The sequence below is a fragment of the Falco biarmicus genome, chromosome 11 (assembly GCF_023638135.1).
Source record: "Falco biarmicus isolate bFalBia1 chromosome 11, bFalBia1.pri, whole genome shotgun sequence".
NCBI lineage: Eukaryota > Metazoa > Chordata > Aves > Falconiformes > Falconidae > Falco > Falco biarmicus.
Window position 1 is genome coordinate 13,071,421 of NC_079298.1, and position 16,419 is coordinate 13,087,839.

Below are 16,419 nucleotides of genomic sequence, written 5' to 3' on the forward strand. Positions count from 1 at the left end.
CGTGTTTCATAGCTGGCTTTATGCATGGCCCAGGGCTGGAATCCCCAGCTCTGGCCACCTGCCTGGAAAGGACAAACCACTGTCCTCTGGTGTCTCGCTTTGCCCTTTGCGCCACAGGGCTAGCCATGGGCTAACGGTGGCCCCAGGCCTATGCCAGCAGAGGTCCTCCGAGCTGTGCTGTGCCATGTGGCCAGAGTGGCTGGCACAGGTTTATGAGCTGTTTCCTCCTCAAGCTTTATCACTTTTATCTCCAGTTCAGCAACCTACAGAAACTCTGACCAGCTGCCTGGGGGCTCTTGCTTGGCATAACCAGCCCCCACACTCCCCCCCAGCACCTCCAGCTGCCCTCAGCCCACCCCTGAGAAATACACACTCATGGCCCTTGGCTCCTGGCTTGGTGTCCCCTTGGGGGTCAGCAGCTGCTCATCCTAGGGTGGGGGGCAGCGAGCAGTTTGCCCTGGTGCTTGCACCCCACCATCTGGCAGTCTGAGCCCCACAGGGCTGAGCTGCATTTCTGGCACCTCTGGTGGATTTGGGGTTCTTTCCTTTGAGGGAAGTGAGGTCTTGGAATAAGGACACACACACCCCCACCTCTAGGTCACAGCAGGGGGCAGGGATGTGGCAGCTGGAGGGAACTGGGGCCCGGCCACCAACCAGCCATGGCTGGAGCAGAGACAGTTCAGCCCCTGCCTGTTTCTGGCCAGGGGTAGCCAAGCAAAAGCAGGGGCTGCAGGAGGCATGTCCAGCAAAGCCACCTCCACAGCACACCCGCCTTTGCCTCTTTCCCACGGGGTGTGGGTGCAGGCAGTGGTGAAGCGAAGCCAAGCGAGGAGCGAGCTTGGTTCTGCCATGAGGAAAAATAGCTACAGAGCCTCTGGGTCAGCTCTGCGTAGGTGACACTTGCAGGAAGCCCAAGAGACCGCTCCAGATTTCTGCCTCCGTGGGGTGGGGAGCCCTGGGAGGGCTGGATGCGTACCTGTTCCTGGGGCTGGGACCACAAGACCCAAATCAAATTGCAATTGGAAAGAGTCAGCCACCAGCACAGATCGGCCGTGACCTGCATCCCGTACCACCTGCCTCAATCCTACAGCCAGGCTGGGCTGTTTCCTCGGCAGCTGCCACCCCCTCCCCAGGACAAGGCACAAGCTTTCAGGGGGGTCACCCCCTTGCCAGAGGCTTTTTGACCCACCCCAGGGGCTTGGCTTGGTGGTCCTGGAGTGGGCTCCCACCTCCTGGCAGCCTCTGCATCCGACTCCTGCTTAGGCCAAACTCTGTGGTGCTGAGCCTCTGCCAGGGTGCTGTGGGCAACGAGAGGATCCAGCCACTGGGACTGATGCCCCAGAGCCCGGCAGGGCAATGTGGGCTCACAGTGGGACCCACCCCATCGAGCCTGCATCTGCAAACTGCTGCGTTTACAGGGGCATCCCCTTCTGAAAGCAAGGACGGATGCTAAAAGCAGGTTAACCCCCTTGAAGGGGAGTGCCTGTGTCAGGCTGAGGGAGAGCTTCGGCTCATCGCCCCCAGGTGATGGTGATGCCAAGGTTCATTGCCTGAAGGGGCTGGGTCCCAAGGAACCTGTTAGAGGAGCAGAGTCACTACTCCCCATCACGCCCTTTCTCGGGGTCCCGCTCACCTCCTGGCTCAGCCCATGGGTGCTGGAGCATCCCCATGTCTGGGAGCTGGCTGGGTGACTGGCCCATTGACCTGCCCTGCCTGGGAAGCCCGACCTGAGGGCTCCCACAGCTCAGCCCCATGTGGCACCAGCACCAGCTACCCACGTTGCAGGTTCCCAGGTCTTGCCCAGCCCCCTGCAGCCCCCCCGCAGCCCAGCCTCCCTGGCTTTGTGCAGCAGTACAAAAGAGAACCTGCCCGGGCTGCTCTGCGTCCCAGGAGCTGGCTGATAATTAAACAAAGGCAAAATAGCCTTGGCATGAAACTTGACCTTTCCAGAACTTGGAGGGGGGAAGGGGAATTTTGCATCATATCTGGAGGTGGTTATTTTTATGCATTATGCTTTTTTGGCAGGGAGCTCTGTGCTGGGGAAGCAGGGAGTCCCAGTACTCTGATGATGGGCTGGCATGTGGGAGACAAGGTCCCGGCGAACCCTTCCCGTGGCACATCAGTCCCTCTGTGCCCCACAGATAGAGGGAAGCACCCTCCAGCTGGCGCCTTGCGGGGTAACAGACACAGCCCTCTCAGATGGGGGGATCTCAGTGCTGCAGGGACCCTACTGCCTAGGACATGGTGGCCCCATCCATGCGTGGGAGAGAAGCAGTGGTGCTGCGCCCAAGCCACCTGCATCCAAGCTCAGGGAGCTGATCCCCAATTCCTCTGCTTTATAAAGAGCGCTGCAACACCAAGGTGCCCAAACTGCCCCCAGGGAGGGGCTGTGCTTGGCTTCTCCCCTTGTTCCCAGCTGCAGGGGGGTCTTTCCCCCTCAGTCAGCCTGTCCCTGTTCCAATCCGCTGCCGCACCTCCCAGCGTGGGGCTGCCACCTCCTGTGCCCACACCCAACAAAGCCAGGCAGCAAATTAATCTTCAACTGGGTACCCGGAATTGTTGCTGTGGTAGTTATTATGCTGTGTTCTGCCTGACGTGCCGTTAACGATTAACACCTCAGGTTCAACGTCAGCTCCTGCCTGCTGCCTTTTCTATAGCCCTTCCATCACCTCTTCTGATATCCTGACAAATAACCAGTGCGCTGAGCTGCCCAGAAAGCACCCTTGAGCCTGGGTGCACACCCAGGATGGGTTTATGTCTAGGGGAGGGAGGAGGAGGAGGAGAAGGGGAGCCAGGAGGAAAGCTGTGCTGGGAAAAGGGTGCATTACCTTACTTCTCCTCCCAGACTGGCACGTGTCCTTCGAGGATGTCCTCCCTGCCTCAACCTGGGAACAGATTGCTACAGCAAATAGAGGGAAACCCCCTGCAGCAGACACTTTTTATGGAGCTGACACCTAATGAGTTTGCTTCTGCTTCCCATTCACTCCTTTTATCAACACAAACTCGAACAGCTGTCATTCCTCCTCCCCCTCATGACGAACAAGTCCCCCATTAATGCTAATTCCCAGGACAGAGAGGGCAGCTCGTTTCCTCAGTTGCTGAGTGCTACCCACTCCCAGCCAGCACATACCTGCCTGCCACGCAGGGTTTTTCCTGTTGTGCCCTGGGACAGGTGATGCTGGTGGCGAAAGCATCCTACAAACCTGCTGGGACTTCAGCCCATGCGCAGCACCCATCGTGGCAGGGCTACAGGTGTACGGGCACCCCATGGGGCTGCTGGGGGTGAAAGGCAGCTTCAGGTACTCGCCTTTCCCATGTGGCTGGGAGTTCCAGCCTCTCACCTTCTCCACCAGGATGCTGCCCTGCAGGAAGCTCCTGGGGGGAGGGGGGGGGGGGGGGGGCAGGATCCATCCCACCCAGCCCAGCCTCCAGCACACACACCAGGCCCTTCCTTACTGCCTTCGAGGGAGCAGCTCAGCCTTGAGCCATCCTGCTCCCTAAGCAGGGGGAAATTCCCTGTGTGGGCTCTGAAAGCGGCTGTTTCTCACAGGGAGAAGATTCAAGGCTGCTGGAGTGGAGGGGGGGAACATGGTGGCACTGCGCTGGTCCCCAGCACGTGAGGCAGGGCTCTGCGTGCACCGGTTTCCCTGTACAAAGCAAACCCCTGAGCACAGGGACCAGACTTTGCTTTTTCTCCTGGGTTGGGTTTGCCCCTCTCCCAGCTGGGGAGGTGATGAGGGTGGCGGAGAGAGACCTAGCTGTGTGGGGGGAGGCTGGGCAGCAGAGCCGGGGTCACTGCCAGGGCCAGGCTCAGCAAGTGGGTGGCATTTGGTCCCGCTGGCTCTGTCCATCCCAGAGTTTCTGCCTGTGCTAGCTGGCCAGGCTGTTCAGCACCCACGCAGGGAGTTGTTGCCCCCGGGGGGATGGAGTGGGGCACAGCCCGTGGGCAGGGGAGCACCAGAGGGTGCGTGGCTGGGGGCGGCAGTGACTGGGCTCTGGCAAGCACTGCCCGCTTGCCTACAGCCCCTGTCAGGGAGACTTTACCCTCCTGCTCTCCCCCACCCTTTGTCACAGGTGGAGAGGAAGAACCTTCACCCCAGCAGGCACACCTTGTCATGTCAGCTGCTCGGGCACCTCAGCCCGGGGATGCCTTCCCAGAGGCAGCAAGAAAGTTTCTGCTTGCTACCATCGCCCCCAGGGACTTCTTGGCCTCGCACGCCGATGGCGTGACTGCCAGCTTTTGGGGTGCTGCCAGTCTGGGGGAATCAGGCAAGTCTAAGGGTTACAAGGCGCAGAGATGCTTGCTGGCACTCACATGGGTTGGTGGGGATGGGTGGTGGGCTGGGGTGTGTCCTGGGGTTGGTGGGGGACCAGATGGGATGGGGTCTCCTCTGCGGAGCCCAAAAGCTCCGGTGGCACTTGGGCAGTGGAAAACAGAAGGCAGGGACACAGCAGGAGCACGGGGGAGGCTGCACCAGCCCAGCTCACCCCCCACTGCCCCACTGCTGCCCTTTCGGCTGCCAGGGGAGCCAAGAGGCAAGAAGGGTGATGTTGAGGAATCACATCCGGGAGGAGAAACTGGTCCTTCGAGTTTTCCCGGCAGGCAGAGAGGAGGAACCGAGCCGGTGGTTGCACGGTCATTGCCAAAACTCAGCACCACAGAAGCAGCCTGCCCTGCCCTGCCGAAACCCCACGGCCAGGAAGAAGTGTGAAGCCGGGAGCCTGCGGCCGGCCGGGCATTGCCCCCGAGCCCGCTCCACCCCGCGAGGGTGATGGCAAGGGGGTCTGGCTTTGCAAGGCACCCCCAGGAAGAGGGAGCAGAGAGGGACATGGCCAGGCCAGGTGTGCCCAGCAGTGCCGGGCTCAGTGCCAACCGGCTCCTGGGCACCACGGCACCTCCAGGGAAGGCTTTTGGCAGCACTGGGCTCCACGTGGCTCCCGCCTGCTTGGAGAAGAAAAAGAGGAATAAAAGCCCTGACATCACCTATGAGGTCACCAGCTTATGGTAGAACCTGGACCTTCACCTGTTCAGTAAGGAGGAGGAAGACGAGGCCATTTTCTGGCAGCTCCCCCCATGCCTCGCCGTGGGGCAGGGCCAGAACCCACATCCCCCGGGCTGAGTCACCCAGGGTGGAGAGTGGGTGCCTGTGCCCGTCCTGCTGCCACCCAGCTGCTCCTGCCAGCGTGCAGGATGGTGCCAGGGAGATGCCGGACCCCGAGGGGCCATGGTGGCATGCTGGTGCAGCCCCGTACCCGGTGCAGGAGCCGATAAGGGGGTGCCACAGCGGGTACGGAGCAAGGCAGTACATGGGGAGGCTGTTTACACACTGGCCTCCTGCCCTGCTGCTAATCACCCTGTCCTTCACCACCACCCCCCGCACCCAGGGAGCCTCATGTCAAAAATGGGGTGAAGCAGCCCTTGACAACACCCACCCTGGCTTTGCTTTTGAAAATGGGGAAACTGAGGCATAGCAAGCGTATACTCGGGGTGGCATGGTGACAAAGGCAGGGAGGGAAGCAAAGCTGGAGGAAGAGGATGGCTGGAACCCCCTCAGCCTACCTATGACCCCCACCATCCCCATGCATAGAGGGTGCATCACATGGGCAGTGTGGGACAATGCTGGCGGGATGGAGATGCTCAGACATGGGGCTGGCAGGACCCACTCCCCCTCACCACCCTATTTTGGGTTCCTGGCACCGATGGGGACACACACCACCCCCCCAGAGCCAGCTCTGCCTTCTAGCGCTGCCAAGTGAGAAACGGCTGTCACCGCCAGGGAGGGCAGGGCAGGTTTGCAAGGCTAATGGTAGCCCCCACCGCTCCCCAGGTGTTGTGCAAACACAGGGCTGCTTGTTTCCAAGCACCGGAGCAGGTGAGGAGCTGCAGCAGAGGTAAGGACTGCCTGCTCCTGGCTTGTAGGGGGAAAGGGGGATTGAAGGCAGCACCAAGATCAACTCCAGAAAATAACTGGTATCCAAGATGAAAAATTTATTTGTTTTTCTTCACAGCAGGAAAAGGGGCTCAGCCACGAAATGTCAGGGGGTACAGGGTGCCACAGGGCCAGGGATCAACAGGGCTGTCTCCATGCCAGGGCAAGGGCAGAGACCAGCCAGCACCTCTTTTAGGGGACAACTGAGTGACAGCATCAGGGCTGGCAGAACATGGGTGTAGGGGCAGACCTATCCACATGTGAGGGTGTAGTTAACGCCTACACCACCTTGGTTGGGCACCAGCCCCAGTACAATGGGGCAATGCAGGGGAGCACAAGCCAGCCCCACTGCCAGCCCCACTTAGGGACACAGTGGGGACAGTGTGGGAGAGGTACAGCACCCATCTGCAAGGGTTTCTCAAGGCATCACTGCGCCACTGCCAGATCAGCAGCCCTGGTTGGCCCCTGTGACACTTTATCTCCCACTGGCATCAGCTAAACAGACCAAGCATCTTCTCCCTCCCACCCCCCTCTTCAAAAAACACCCCAAATCTCTATGTACAGACTCAGTGTGCCACGGCAGTACAAAAATATACACAAACTCTACAGATCCCAGCTCAGTAGATCAAAACACAGCTATAAAATCACAGCATACAGGACAGCATCAGGCCCAGGGAGCACTGGGTGCCCCCAAGAGCACAACACGCCACAGGCACACCCCAGCTCAGTGCGGGGCAGATCATCCTCCTGCCTTGTGGGGTCATTTCTGGTCCAGCTGGCAGTACAGGTACATGGAAACAGCCATGGCTGCGATCTGGGGGTGGCAAGAGGCAAGTCAGCTCCCCTAAGTGTGTCCCCCCGACCAGCGTGGGTTTGGGTCCCAGCCCATACCATCATCCCCAGCATGTGCAAAGGGTGCCCAGTGCTGAGTGCACCCAGGGAAGAAGGCTCAGTAGCCACCCTGGGGCAGATGGTGGTCCATGGGGCTGCACCAGCCCCCTGCAGCCCCTCGGCCAGCCAGGCCCACCCCAGCTCCACCGCTCACCTCCAGGTACAAGGAGGCAGCAGCACAGCAACGTCCAGGCACTCACCTCCAAGGCAGCGATGCCAGCTGCCACACCACCCACCACACCTGCATTAGTCTTGATTTCTTCCAAGATCTGATCAAAACAACCCTGCAGGAGGCAACCATGCAGGTGAGGATGAGCAAGAGGTGGAAGTCCCCCGACAGCTGGGGCACAGCCTCACCAGAAAGGGAGGTATGGTTCTCCAGCCCAGAGCCACCCAGCCATGGAGAAGGTCTGCGGGCAACTCATCTCAGCCACTTCTCAGGCCGAAGTACAGTATTTGTGGGAGAGGAGGGGAGGAGGAGTGTCAGGGAAGTCACCCAGAAAGGCAAAGCGGTGCCTGGGTTCTCACTTGGCTCTGCAGCCACCCTGCCTCAGAGCTCCCTTTAGGGCCAGAGCAAAGCTGCTGCCATTGCTCGTCTCCACCAGGGACAGGCCAAGGCCACACCAGCATCCCACAGGAATTAAAGTCCATGGGATCATCATGTCCAGAGCTGGAGCTACAGGATATGTCTCCCTCCCCAAGCCAGGGCACACCCCAAACCAGGCTCTGCCAGAAGGCAAGAGCCGCTGCTGCATCCATACCGGGACTTCACTGCGTGCGGCGAGCGTGCTGTTGCAGGGCTGCAGGTCCTTACAGCAGGGCTCGGGGTAGGTTCCCCATTTCTTATACCAGTAGGAGTCATCAAAGTCTGTGTAGTTATTCAGGCCACAGCAATGGACCTAAGAGGGAGAGAGAGGAAGGGATGGGAACAGCATCCTTCAGCCTTCCCTCCTGGATCAGACATGGGCTGGACCCTACTGCCCCATAGAAGAGCTCACCCATCTCTAGGGGGAGGGGAGTGCTCAGTGGCCTTCTTGGGACCAGAATTTTACCCCACACTCCAGCATGTGCAGCTCTCACCCCAGCTACAGGGTCACTAGATCCCAAGTGGATAGGTCCCAGGCTCCTGGGAAGCTGATGGGGTGGTGGCAGCTCAGCACATCCAGGATTGCAATGGTGTCCCCATTCCCATCCCACTGGCCCACCCAGGTGTGCACCACCAAGCCTCTTCCAGGAGCATCCTAACCCACAGGTGGGGCCCCAGGGTTCAGCACACCTCTGTCATGGTGACATTCCAGATGTGCGTGAGACTCTTATCCACCCCATACTTCTCCTTCAGGAGAGGGGTCACCACAGCTGTCAGCAGCGTTTCTGCCTGGAAGAAGGGGCAGAGAAACACCATCAGAGAAGGTCCTGGGGAACACCACAGAGCCAAGAGCCCCCATAGTGGTCTTAGCCCATCGGGACGAGACCAGCCAGAAGCACATCACACCATGTCCCTTTGGCCAGAGGACAGCTTGGCTCCTTCCCCACTAACCAGTGCTTTATGGCACTGAGGCTGCTTAGGACCAGCAAGTTATCTGATAAGTAGCATAACTGAGGGAGCCAGGAATGATGTTTGCCTTGTGGTTGACTTCTCCAGTGCCTAATGAGGCAGTGATCTTTCTCCCCAGGTGGTTTCTCAGGTGCCTAATAAGGGGTTGAGTTTGCTCAGCATGAAGCATTAGGAACTTCCTCTCCCATGTGGCTTCTACCATCACAGGTGGAGAGGTGTCAAGCCTAGGCTGGTACGGGACTAAGACGTTTGAAAGAGGGAAGTGGGCAAAACTTGTACCATAACACTCATTTCTTCAGGGCAATGGGAATCCCTGTTCCCACCACCCTCACCCCAGCCAAGCCACACCAGCCTGCCCACATAGCTGGTGCCAGCAGGGACCAGCATCCCCTCTTCCTGCAGCAGCACCCACCTCTCAGCTTCCCCATCCATGGGCAGCACTGCCAGCCCCAGTGTCTCCCATTTTCCCCACGGGGCAGGACAGGTCCCAGATTAGCCCAGCCCAAGACTCAGATATGTCACTCACAAGACCCGTGTAGACCAGAGCCACCACGGCAGCAGCAATTTCAGCAATGAAGATGATCAGCACCACCGAGAAGAACTAGGATACAGGAAGGGGAGGGAGGTCAAAGCAACAACCAGAGTTCACGGGGTCCCCAGGAACCCATCTGCTTCCCAAGCCACAGGACCCTACCTGTGTTCAAGCCCTGTCTCATTGCCTTCAGCTCTGCTCCGAGGCAGAAGCAGCACAACCTTAGGTCCTTCAGCCCTCCATCTGCATGGGGCTGACCTCTCTAGATATGCTCAAAGACAGACCTCTGCTCAGCACAGGCTTCTGCTTCCTTTCACCCTTTCCCAGGGCAGACACTGGGTACAGCACTGCCTTTTCAAGGTCCACCCAGCCTTCCACCACATAGGAACATTCAAGGAGCACATCTCCACAGAGAAACCTGTCCCTCAGATCTCCCCCACCAGAGACCCAGCTCAAATGAGGCTTGATAAGGGTAAGTCAGGCCCATACCATCATCAGGAGACACTTGCTCTCCTTCTGGGCACCGCAGCACCCAAGGAAGCCGATCACCATCAGAATGGCACCGATGACGATGAGGAAGTAGCTCACATTCACAACCTGCAGGACGCTAGAGGAGAGCGTCCCAAATATATTCAGGAAGGACTGTCCATCCACAGTGACCCAGATGCCAACGCCCAGGAGGGTCCCACCACCGAGCTGGGAGGAGAAAGATACTGTCAGCTCCCAGGCAGGCAGAGAGCTGGGATTTGGGGAAGCTCCTGGCACAGGTATTTCTCCCTACTGCAAGTTTTCATCATACCAAAGCAAGACTTTGTGGCCACCGAGGGTGACTCAGGGCATTTCTGCTGCACACTTAGGGCAGCTGGATGGGCCACCACCCCAAAATACACCCCACCACCAACATATCCCCAGATGTGGGATCACAGCTGTCCCCCAGCCCAAGGGGCTTCGATGCCCGCAGCAGGGCAGAAACCCTCATACAGGGCAGCCAAGTCAGCAGTGCCACCAGCCACCCCCTGACCCCAGCGGGGCCCATGTGGCCAGCTCAGACACTGACCACTGATCATGCTGCCCAGGAAAGCCAGCCACTCACCTGAGGGAGCAGCTGAGCAGCCCCCAGCCCCTCACATGCTCCTGCCGAGGCCAGCTCAGGGCTGCCTCCAGCCTGCCCCGGCCCTGCCCTCCACCCACTCAACCTTCTCCACCTGCCCCAAGTCCTGGCAGGAGCTCCAAGGACAAAGTATTTCACCAAGGCAAGCTTAGAGGCTCTGCACTTCCCTCTCCCAAGGCTACATCCCACCATACCCCCTTCCAGGTGGCTCCATCACCTTTGCAGAGCCAGGGTAGTCTCTGGAGTTCCACTACCCTTTGCCTTAGCTGGGAGCGGGTGCTGTGTTCGCTCCGAGAGCCCCCAACACCCCAGGCTGCTGTCACACACATGGGCTGATCCCCTAGAGATAGAGTCCCCAGGCAAGGGCCCAGCAAACCCCCCTGCTCTAGGGCACACCAGAGCTCCAGCACAGGGAGGGACACCAGTAGCTGATGCAACAGCCACTGTCCCCAGAGCCCAGCACAGTCCCCTGGGCTGTGGCCAGAGCTGGGCACACCACTGGGGCAAGAGGAGACCCCCGCAAGCCCAAGGCTTTAGTCCTCACTTGGAGCCAGAGACCAGATCCCACACCCCACCAAGGTCCCACCTACACCCAACTGCCCACATCCCCCAGGGAAAGGGACATGGGGGGGCAGAGGAGCCCACAGGGGCAGACTTTGCCCCCCAGAACCCCCTCCCACACACCCCAGCCCCCCATCCCAAGGCAGATGGGGGGAGCTGCCAGGCTCGGGCCCCCAGGCAGAGGCATCGGCCGGGGTGCACTTACAAATATGGCCAGGTTGAAGAGGATCATCATGACCTTTATAAAGGTGAAGCACCCCATCTTGGCACCTGGGGAGAGCACAGAGGTCATCAGGGGGAGCCCCCGCCCCGGCACGGCTGCTGCCCCGCTGCAAGTGGGGGGCTTAGCCCTCCTCCAGGGGAGTCTGGGGGCTCCCCACGGGCAAAGGAGGGGGAAGGGGCAACTCACGAGACCCGCTCCCCGAAACGCCGAGCCCAGCCTACCTGAACGGGGAGCAGGTGGCAGAGCCCCGACCGTGCCCGCAGTGCCGCCCCCGTCCCGCCGCCGCCGCCCTTTAACCGGGCGCGGCCCCGGGGCCGCCCCCGCCGCCGGACCCCCCCGCCCCTGCCGGCCCGGCCCCCGCCGGGGCCACCCCCTGTCCCTGGGTGCCTGGTGGCTTGCTGCCCTCTGCCGCCGGAGCCGCCTGCTCCGTGGGACCGGGACAGCCCGGCCGGCTGCTGCCCGTGCCCATCGCCGCGGCCTCTTGGCGCGGGGCGGGGGATGGGGTGTCCCCGTCCCACTGCTGCTGTCAGCGAGCAGCCCTCGCGGGGTCCCCCACCCGAGAGAGCTTCGAAGGCTGCGACCCCTGGGATGGGGACTTCAGAGGGGTAACGATACCAGTCCCGGGGTGGCTTCACCCTATGGCAGATGCTGCAGCCGTGGTGGGGGTACCATCCTGCTGCCCTCCTCTGCGGGTGCTGGGCACCGTGCTTGGGATTTCCCACCCACTGACAGCCCCCTCTGCCACCCACTCCCGGGCTGCTCACGGTCGAACCACGCCACCTTCCCGGGGTGACGCCATGGGGTGCCCCGCCGCCCGGCACGGCTCGGCAGGGATCTCCAGCCTCCTGGGCCAAAACAAGCGGGCAGAGGAGGGCACCGAGGACGGGCTGTGCGCGCTGGTTTGCAAAGGAAAAACCAAAGCTGTACGGGCCGTCACTAACTGTTGCGCGGGGAGGCAGTTTTTCACTGGTGGGGATGCAGCAGGGTGACGGCAGGAGGGAACAGTGACAGCCGTAACAGATGCCAGCGCTGGAGCAGGTCAGCGAAGACCTGCCATTGCCTAAGGGCTGCCAGAAGTCATTTTCTTTGGAAAGATGCTTTGAAACGGGGCTGGTTTCCCACGGAGGGGGGCTGCCGCAGAGAGCCAGACAGCACACCGGGGCATGCTGTGTCCCCAGGCCTGACCAGGGGACCAGTCCTTGCCCGTCCAGCATCCCTTTGTGGCAGGATCTCATGTTGGTCCCCTGCCCAGCACCCACAGTGTGTCCCTTCAGCTTGTCATCAAACCAAGGAGCGGTGCGGGAGGCCAGGGAACCCTCGTCCTGCAAATGCAGGCTCTGGGTGCTCGGCACACTCCATCCGGTCCCCAGCTCCCCCGAAACCCCACGGCAAATTCCCTGCCTGGCCATAATGAGACATTTCAGGAGGATGAAGTCAGCCCAGTTGGGCTCCAGCCAAAGCCCAGTGGTATTTGGGGGAAGCCTTCAACCCTCCCAGGCACCCTGGGTATTGATGCAACCTGTGCCGCAGGGCTTTTTTAAAGGCTTTTAACCCTTTCCCTTCCATTGCTTGCAGACTCAGCCCTTCCCTGCAGCAGCTGCTCATCCACTGCTGCCACAAAGCTGCTCAGGGTGAGGGGCTAAGCCTTCACCCCTCTCCCAAAGGGGGACTGCTGCCTCCTAAATGCAAATGAAGACCCTCATCATGTTGCCCCTCTCCCAAAAGTTGCCCCATCCCAGCCTGACCCTATTCACTGCACACAATCCCCCCACTCTGAAAATAATTTTTGGTAAATACGTAAATACTCGGTCACATTCCCACTCATTCCCAGCCACAGGGAAAGCCAAAGGACAAGGTATGGGCTGCTCCACGTACCTCCCCAGTGCCCAGCGCTGCTGCCTGGGGTTTGGCCGCTCCCCAGCATCGCCCATCTGAGCCTCATTAGGGAGCCAGGGCTGGATTTTCTGGCTCTCTGGGAAAGCCTGGCCTGACTACGGCAGGACAAGTCCAGTGACATTCCCACATCCCTCCTGCCTGGAAGGGCCCTGCCACCTCCACACTGTCTCCATCCGCCCACACAGCCCACTGGACCCCAAGCAACCCCTTCCCCAGAGCATGGGGATTCCTCTCACCAGGGCATGGGTAGCACAGCTCCTCCCCAGCCACTTGGCCCTGGGAGGCTGGGAGCAGGGAAGTGGCCAGAAGTGGTCAGCCCCAAGGTCCCCTGTCCCCAGCCTGGCTGCTAGCCCATGCGCAGGAGCCAGGCACATGCCTGGTGTCAGGATCTGGCCGTGGTGTCTGCACCAAGCACTCCTCCCTGGGCTTTTCTTCAAGGAAAAGCTGCAAGCTCTGCTCCCAGCCTTATGCCTCTTCCAGCTTGTGTCCACATTTTGAGCATTCAGGGGCTGAATTTCCAGCCTGCTGATGGTGCTGGGCCTTGGCATCCTCTGGTTAATGGCCAGGCTCACTGTGGGCACAGCTCTCCCTGTGTCTGGACCCTCCTACCCAGGGCTCCACCGAGGCAGTGCAGGCAGCTGCCGGCTGCTCCAAGGAGGCATTTCAGAGCAGCCACCCGTTCCTCTCTACAGGCAAATTAGCCTGCGGTGCTAACAAGCATCCGCGTGGGAACAGGTAGGGGGGAACCTAAACTGGTATCTCACACCCAGCATGGGGCACCCCTGCAACCCTCTGGCCAGCAGGTCTACCTGGAGCCTGCTCAGCCCCCTGCGTGAATTAGCAAACGCTAATGAGCCTGAGCAATCTGCCAGCAAGGAGGCCAGGTGGGTGCTGAGGTGGGCTTGCTTGGCTTAATGCCATCCACAGGGACTCAGCTGGGCACAGGGCACATCCCCCCTGTGCCTCAGTGTCCCTCCTGGTAAAGCACCAGGTAACAAGCCCCAAGCGTGGCCAGCCATGAAGACCAGCCCAGGATGGATGGGATTTTGGGGGAGCTCCAGCCAAATGAGCCCCTTGAAAAGGACTTTGACATGTGTGTTTTGGGCTGGTAGCATCTGTCCAGCTGTCTGTCTGGCATCCAGTCGCCTGGAGAGTGATGGATGGATGGACACACTGCAATGTGCCAGAGATAAACCTGGCTTCAGCTTTGCAGGTGGAAGTTACTGAATGCTGCAAATTTGTTGCTGAATCCATCGCTTCCCACCTCCTGCTGGGCAGAAATAAAAATCTACAGGAGCCAAAAGTTTCTGACATCTTGAAAACTAAATATTTCATTCTCCTCTTCAAAAGGACTCAAAGCATTTTAGCCAGAGAACTCGAGAAGTCACTGATTCCCTCACCCTGGGAGGGACCCAGCAGTGGGATCGCAACAATTTCCTGGTGGCTGCAGCTCCCACTTCAGGAGAATCCTATTTCCACCTCTATGTGCAAAACCATGACCCGAGTCCAAAAAATGGGAGCTGTCCCACCCGGTGCCATGATCCATGCCAGGCAGGAGCTGGGGTGTAAATACAGGGGTGATGAGCAGGGCTGTAAGCAGGTCCCAGCGGTGCATCCCTCCAGCGTGAGCCACTCAGGGTCAGGATCTGGCCCCGTGCCTTCCATAGCTGATTTAAATTGTGACGCTGTTTCTAGCTGTGTGTTAATAATGCAATTAAAGAGGGACTCAATGACATCTCCCTGCCTGTGTGTGAGACTGAGCTTCTTCCCATGCATTTACCCCCCTCAGCGAGTCCCTCTCTGTCTGCCCCACCGCTGGCCACCCATCCACACCCCTCCAGATAACATTCCTTGTTTCTCACATGTGTCCAGGGCAGCAGATCTCTCCCAAATTAATTAAGAAGGGCCATGCTGAGGTGCCAGCTGCTGTAAAGCCAGGCCAGGGTGGGTTTAGGGATGCGGAGGGCTGTGCTGCAGGGTCACATCAGGACAGCCCCATGCCCAGGTGCTGATACTCTGGGGGCTGCTACAGGCAAGATCCAGGCTTCGAAGCCTTCGCCTTTGTCTCACCAGCGAGGATGGCCAGGGCCACCCGGTTGATGGAGCTTTATCCCACCACGGGTCGGGGTGCTGGACCCGGCCCAGCTCAGGGCTTGGTGCTGGGGTGCGGTGGTGCCCGCTGCCCAGGGAGGCGGCGCGGGGGGCCCTTGGTCCCGGTGCCCTGCCAGGGTGCCCTGCCTGGCACGGATCTCTCTGGTGGCACCTGCTCCAGCTGCTCCTGGCACCTGCCATGCTGTGAAGTTTCAACCCTGCAAAGAGGCACAGAAAAAAGCCCCAGCACCAGCCCCAGGCAGTGCCCCGAGCCTTTCCTTATGTTCCTCGGGTTTTTTCCAGCACCTCCCTCCCCAGGCTGGGGGTATCCCCAGCCCAGCCAGGCAGCTTGGCAGCGGTGGCACAGCCTGGCTGTAGCAGCAAGCGGCTCCTGGCTGCCCATGGCGCTGCACTAGGAGGCGGTTTGAAGAAGCACTTGGCTCTCCCTAAACCAAAACCCACAGAGGCCAGAGTGAGCTCTCACTCCTGGGCACCCAGGGAGAAAACCAAGAGAGAAGGAGTTTTTCTGCCTCTAAAGAGAAGAGGAAGCAAAGTATAGCCCCATCTGAAGGGGTGAAATGGAGATGAAACCAAAAAAGCCAACTCCAGAATGTCAGTGGAAATCAAATATAATTTCTCTCTGATTTCTCCAGCTGGGAAGAGCTCAGGCCAGTTTCACAGCCTCACTTACTCCAGCCAGGCACGTTAACAACTCTATTTATGCTCTATTTATTCACAACCATGTGGCTAACTTCCCCTGGCTGCTGCTGGGAAGCATGGGGCAAGCACAGCCAGCCCTTCTTGGGGCTGGCTGGGCTGGCACTGGGCAGCCCCCGAAGCCAACTGGGGAGCAGTGGGGCTACCCTGTGGCTTTGGGAAGGCTGGGAGAGGCAGCAGAGGCAGATGCCAAGCATCCCCTGGAGATGCTCCCACCAGGGGCTGTCCCTTCAGCCAGGAGAGGAGAGGGGCTTGCAGCAGGGCATGGGGACCCCAGCGAGGAGATGTCGCTCTCCCCACCACATCCTGGGCTGTACGGATGGTGAGCAAAGGGGGGCTTGAAGGGGAACATGGGGTGCAAAGATTCCTCCTTCTGCACTCCCCACAGAAAAGGCAAAGCTGTCATTGCAATGGGTGCTGCTCATTAAGCAAACGAGGAAGGATCTGTAGCTAATCAGGGCCTGACAGGCAGCTCCTCTTCTTGCTCAATAAATAGCAGTGAAGGCCTAAAGCACCTTCTACTTCTTCACAGGTGCTCCCTGAAGGCTCCTTGCCTACCATGGGCGATGTGGTCACCTCTAGGCTGGAGTGAGGTGGGGATTTAAATTAAAGCATAGAAGTAACACAAGGTGAGGGAGTTTTGGGAATGGTCCTGGTGCAGCCTAGCTGGAGTGGGGGTAAGGGGTGCTCTGGGGGATGCCTGGAGGCAAGTAATGGGGAAAGGTCCTGGAACAGAAGCTGGGGAGGACTGGGGTGATAAGGAGAGGGGTGAGGGGCATGGGTGGGCATGGGGCAATAGGACTTTGCTCCAGCAGGAGCCTTTGGGTTTGGGGACCCTGCAGTACCTCCAGAGGGGAAGATGTCTACTGCTGTGAAGGAGGGATCCCACTCAACAGCCTGGGAAGGGGAGGT

General features: G+C 59.7%; 1 protein-coding gene across 1 annotated transcript; it reads right to left on the minus strand.

Moving 5' to 3' along the window:
* Window positions 1–5,969: 5,969 nt before the first annotated feature.
* TSPAN1 (tetraspanin 1) lies at window positions 5,970–11,104 on the minus strand. The gene is made up of 8 exons (XM_056356306.1): window positions 11,025–11,104; window positions 10,786–10,850; window positions 9,398–9,604; window positions 8,903–8,977; window positions 8,098–8,196; window positions 7,583–7,720; window positions 7,022–7,105; window positions 5,970–6,744 (listed from the first exon to the last, which is right to left on the minus strand). Exons 2-8 carry the CDS (start codon window positions 10,840–10,842, stop codon window positions 6,691–6,693), a joined length of 714 nt encoding a protein of 237 aa, XP_056212281.1. The 5' UTR covers window positions 10,843–10,850; window positions 11,025–11,104; the 3' UTR covers window positions 5,970–6,690.
* Between the last annotated feature and the right edge of the window lie 5,315 nt (window positions 11,105–16,419).

Excerpts from the sequence above, each read along its gene's own strand:
- TSPAN1 (XM_056356306.1), bottom strand. The coding sequence starts at position 10,842 with ATGGGGTGCTTCACCTTTATAAAGGTCATGATGATCCTCTTCAACCTG. Across the intron at positions 9,605-10,785 it reads TCTTCAACCTGGCCATATTT|CTCGGTGGTGGGACCCTCCT; the intron begins GTAAGTGCACCC and ends TTCTCCTCCCAG. Across the intron at positions 7,721-8,097 it reads GGAATGTCACCATGACAGAG|GTCCATTGCTGTGGCCTGAA; the intron begins GTGTGCTGAACC and ends TCTCCCTCTTAG.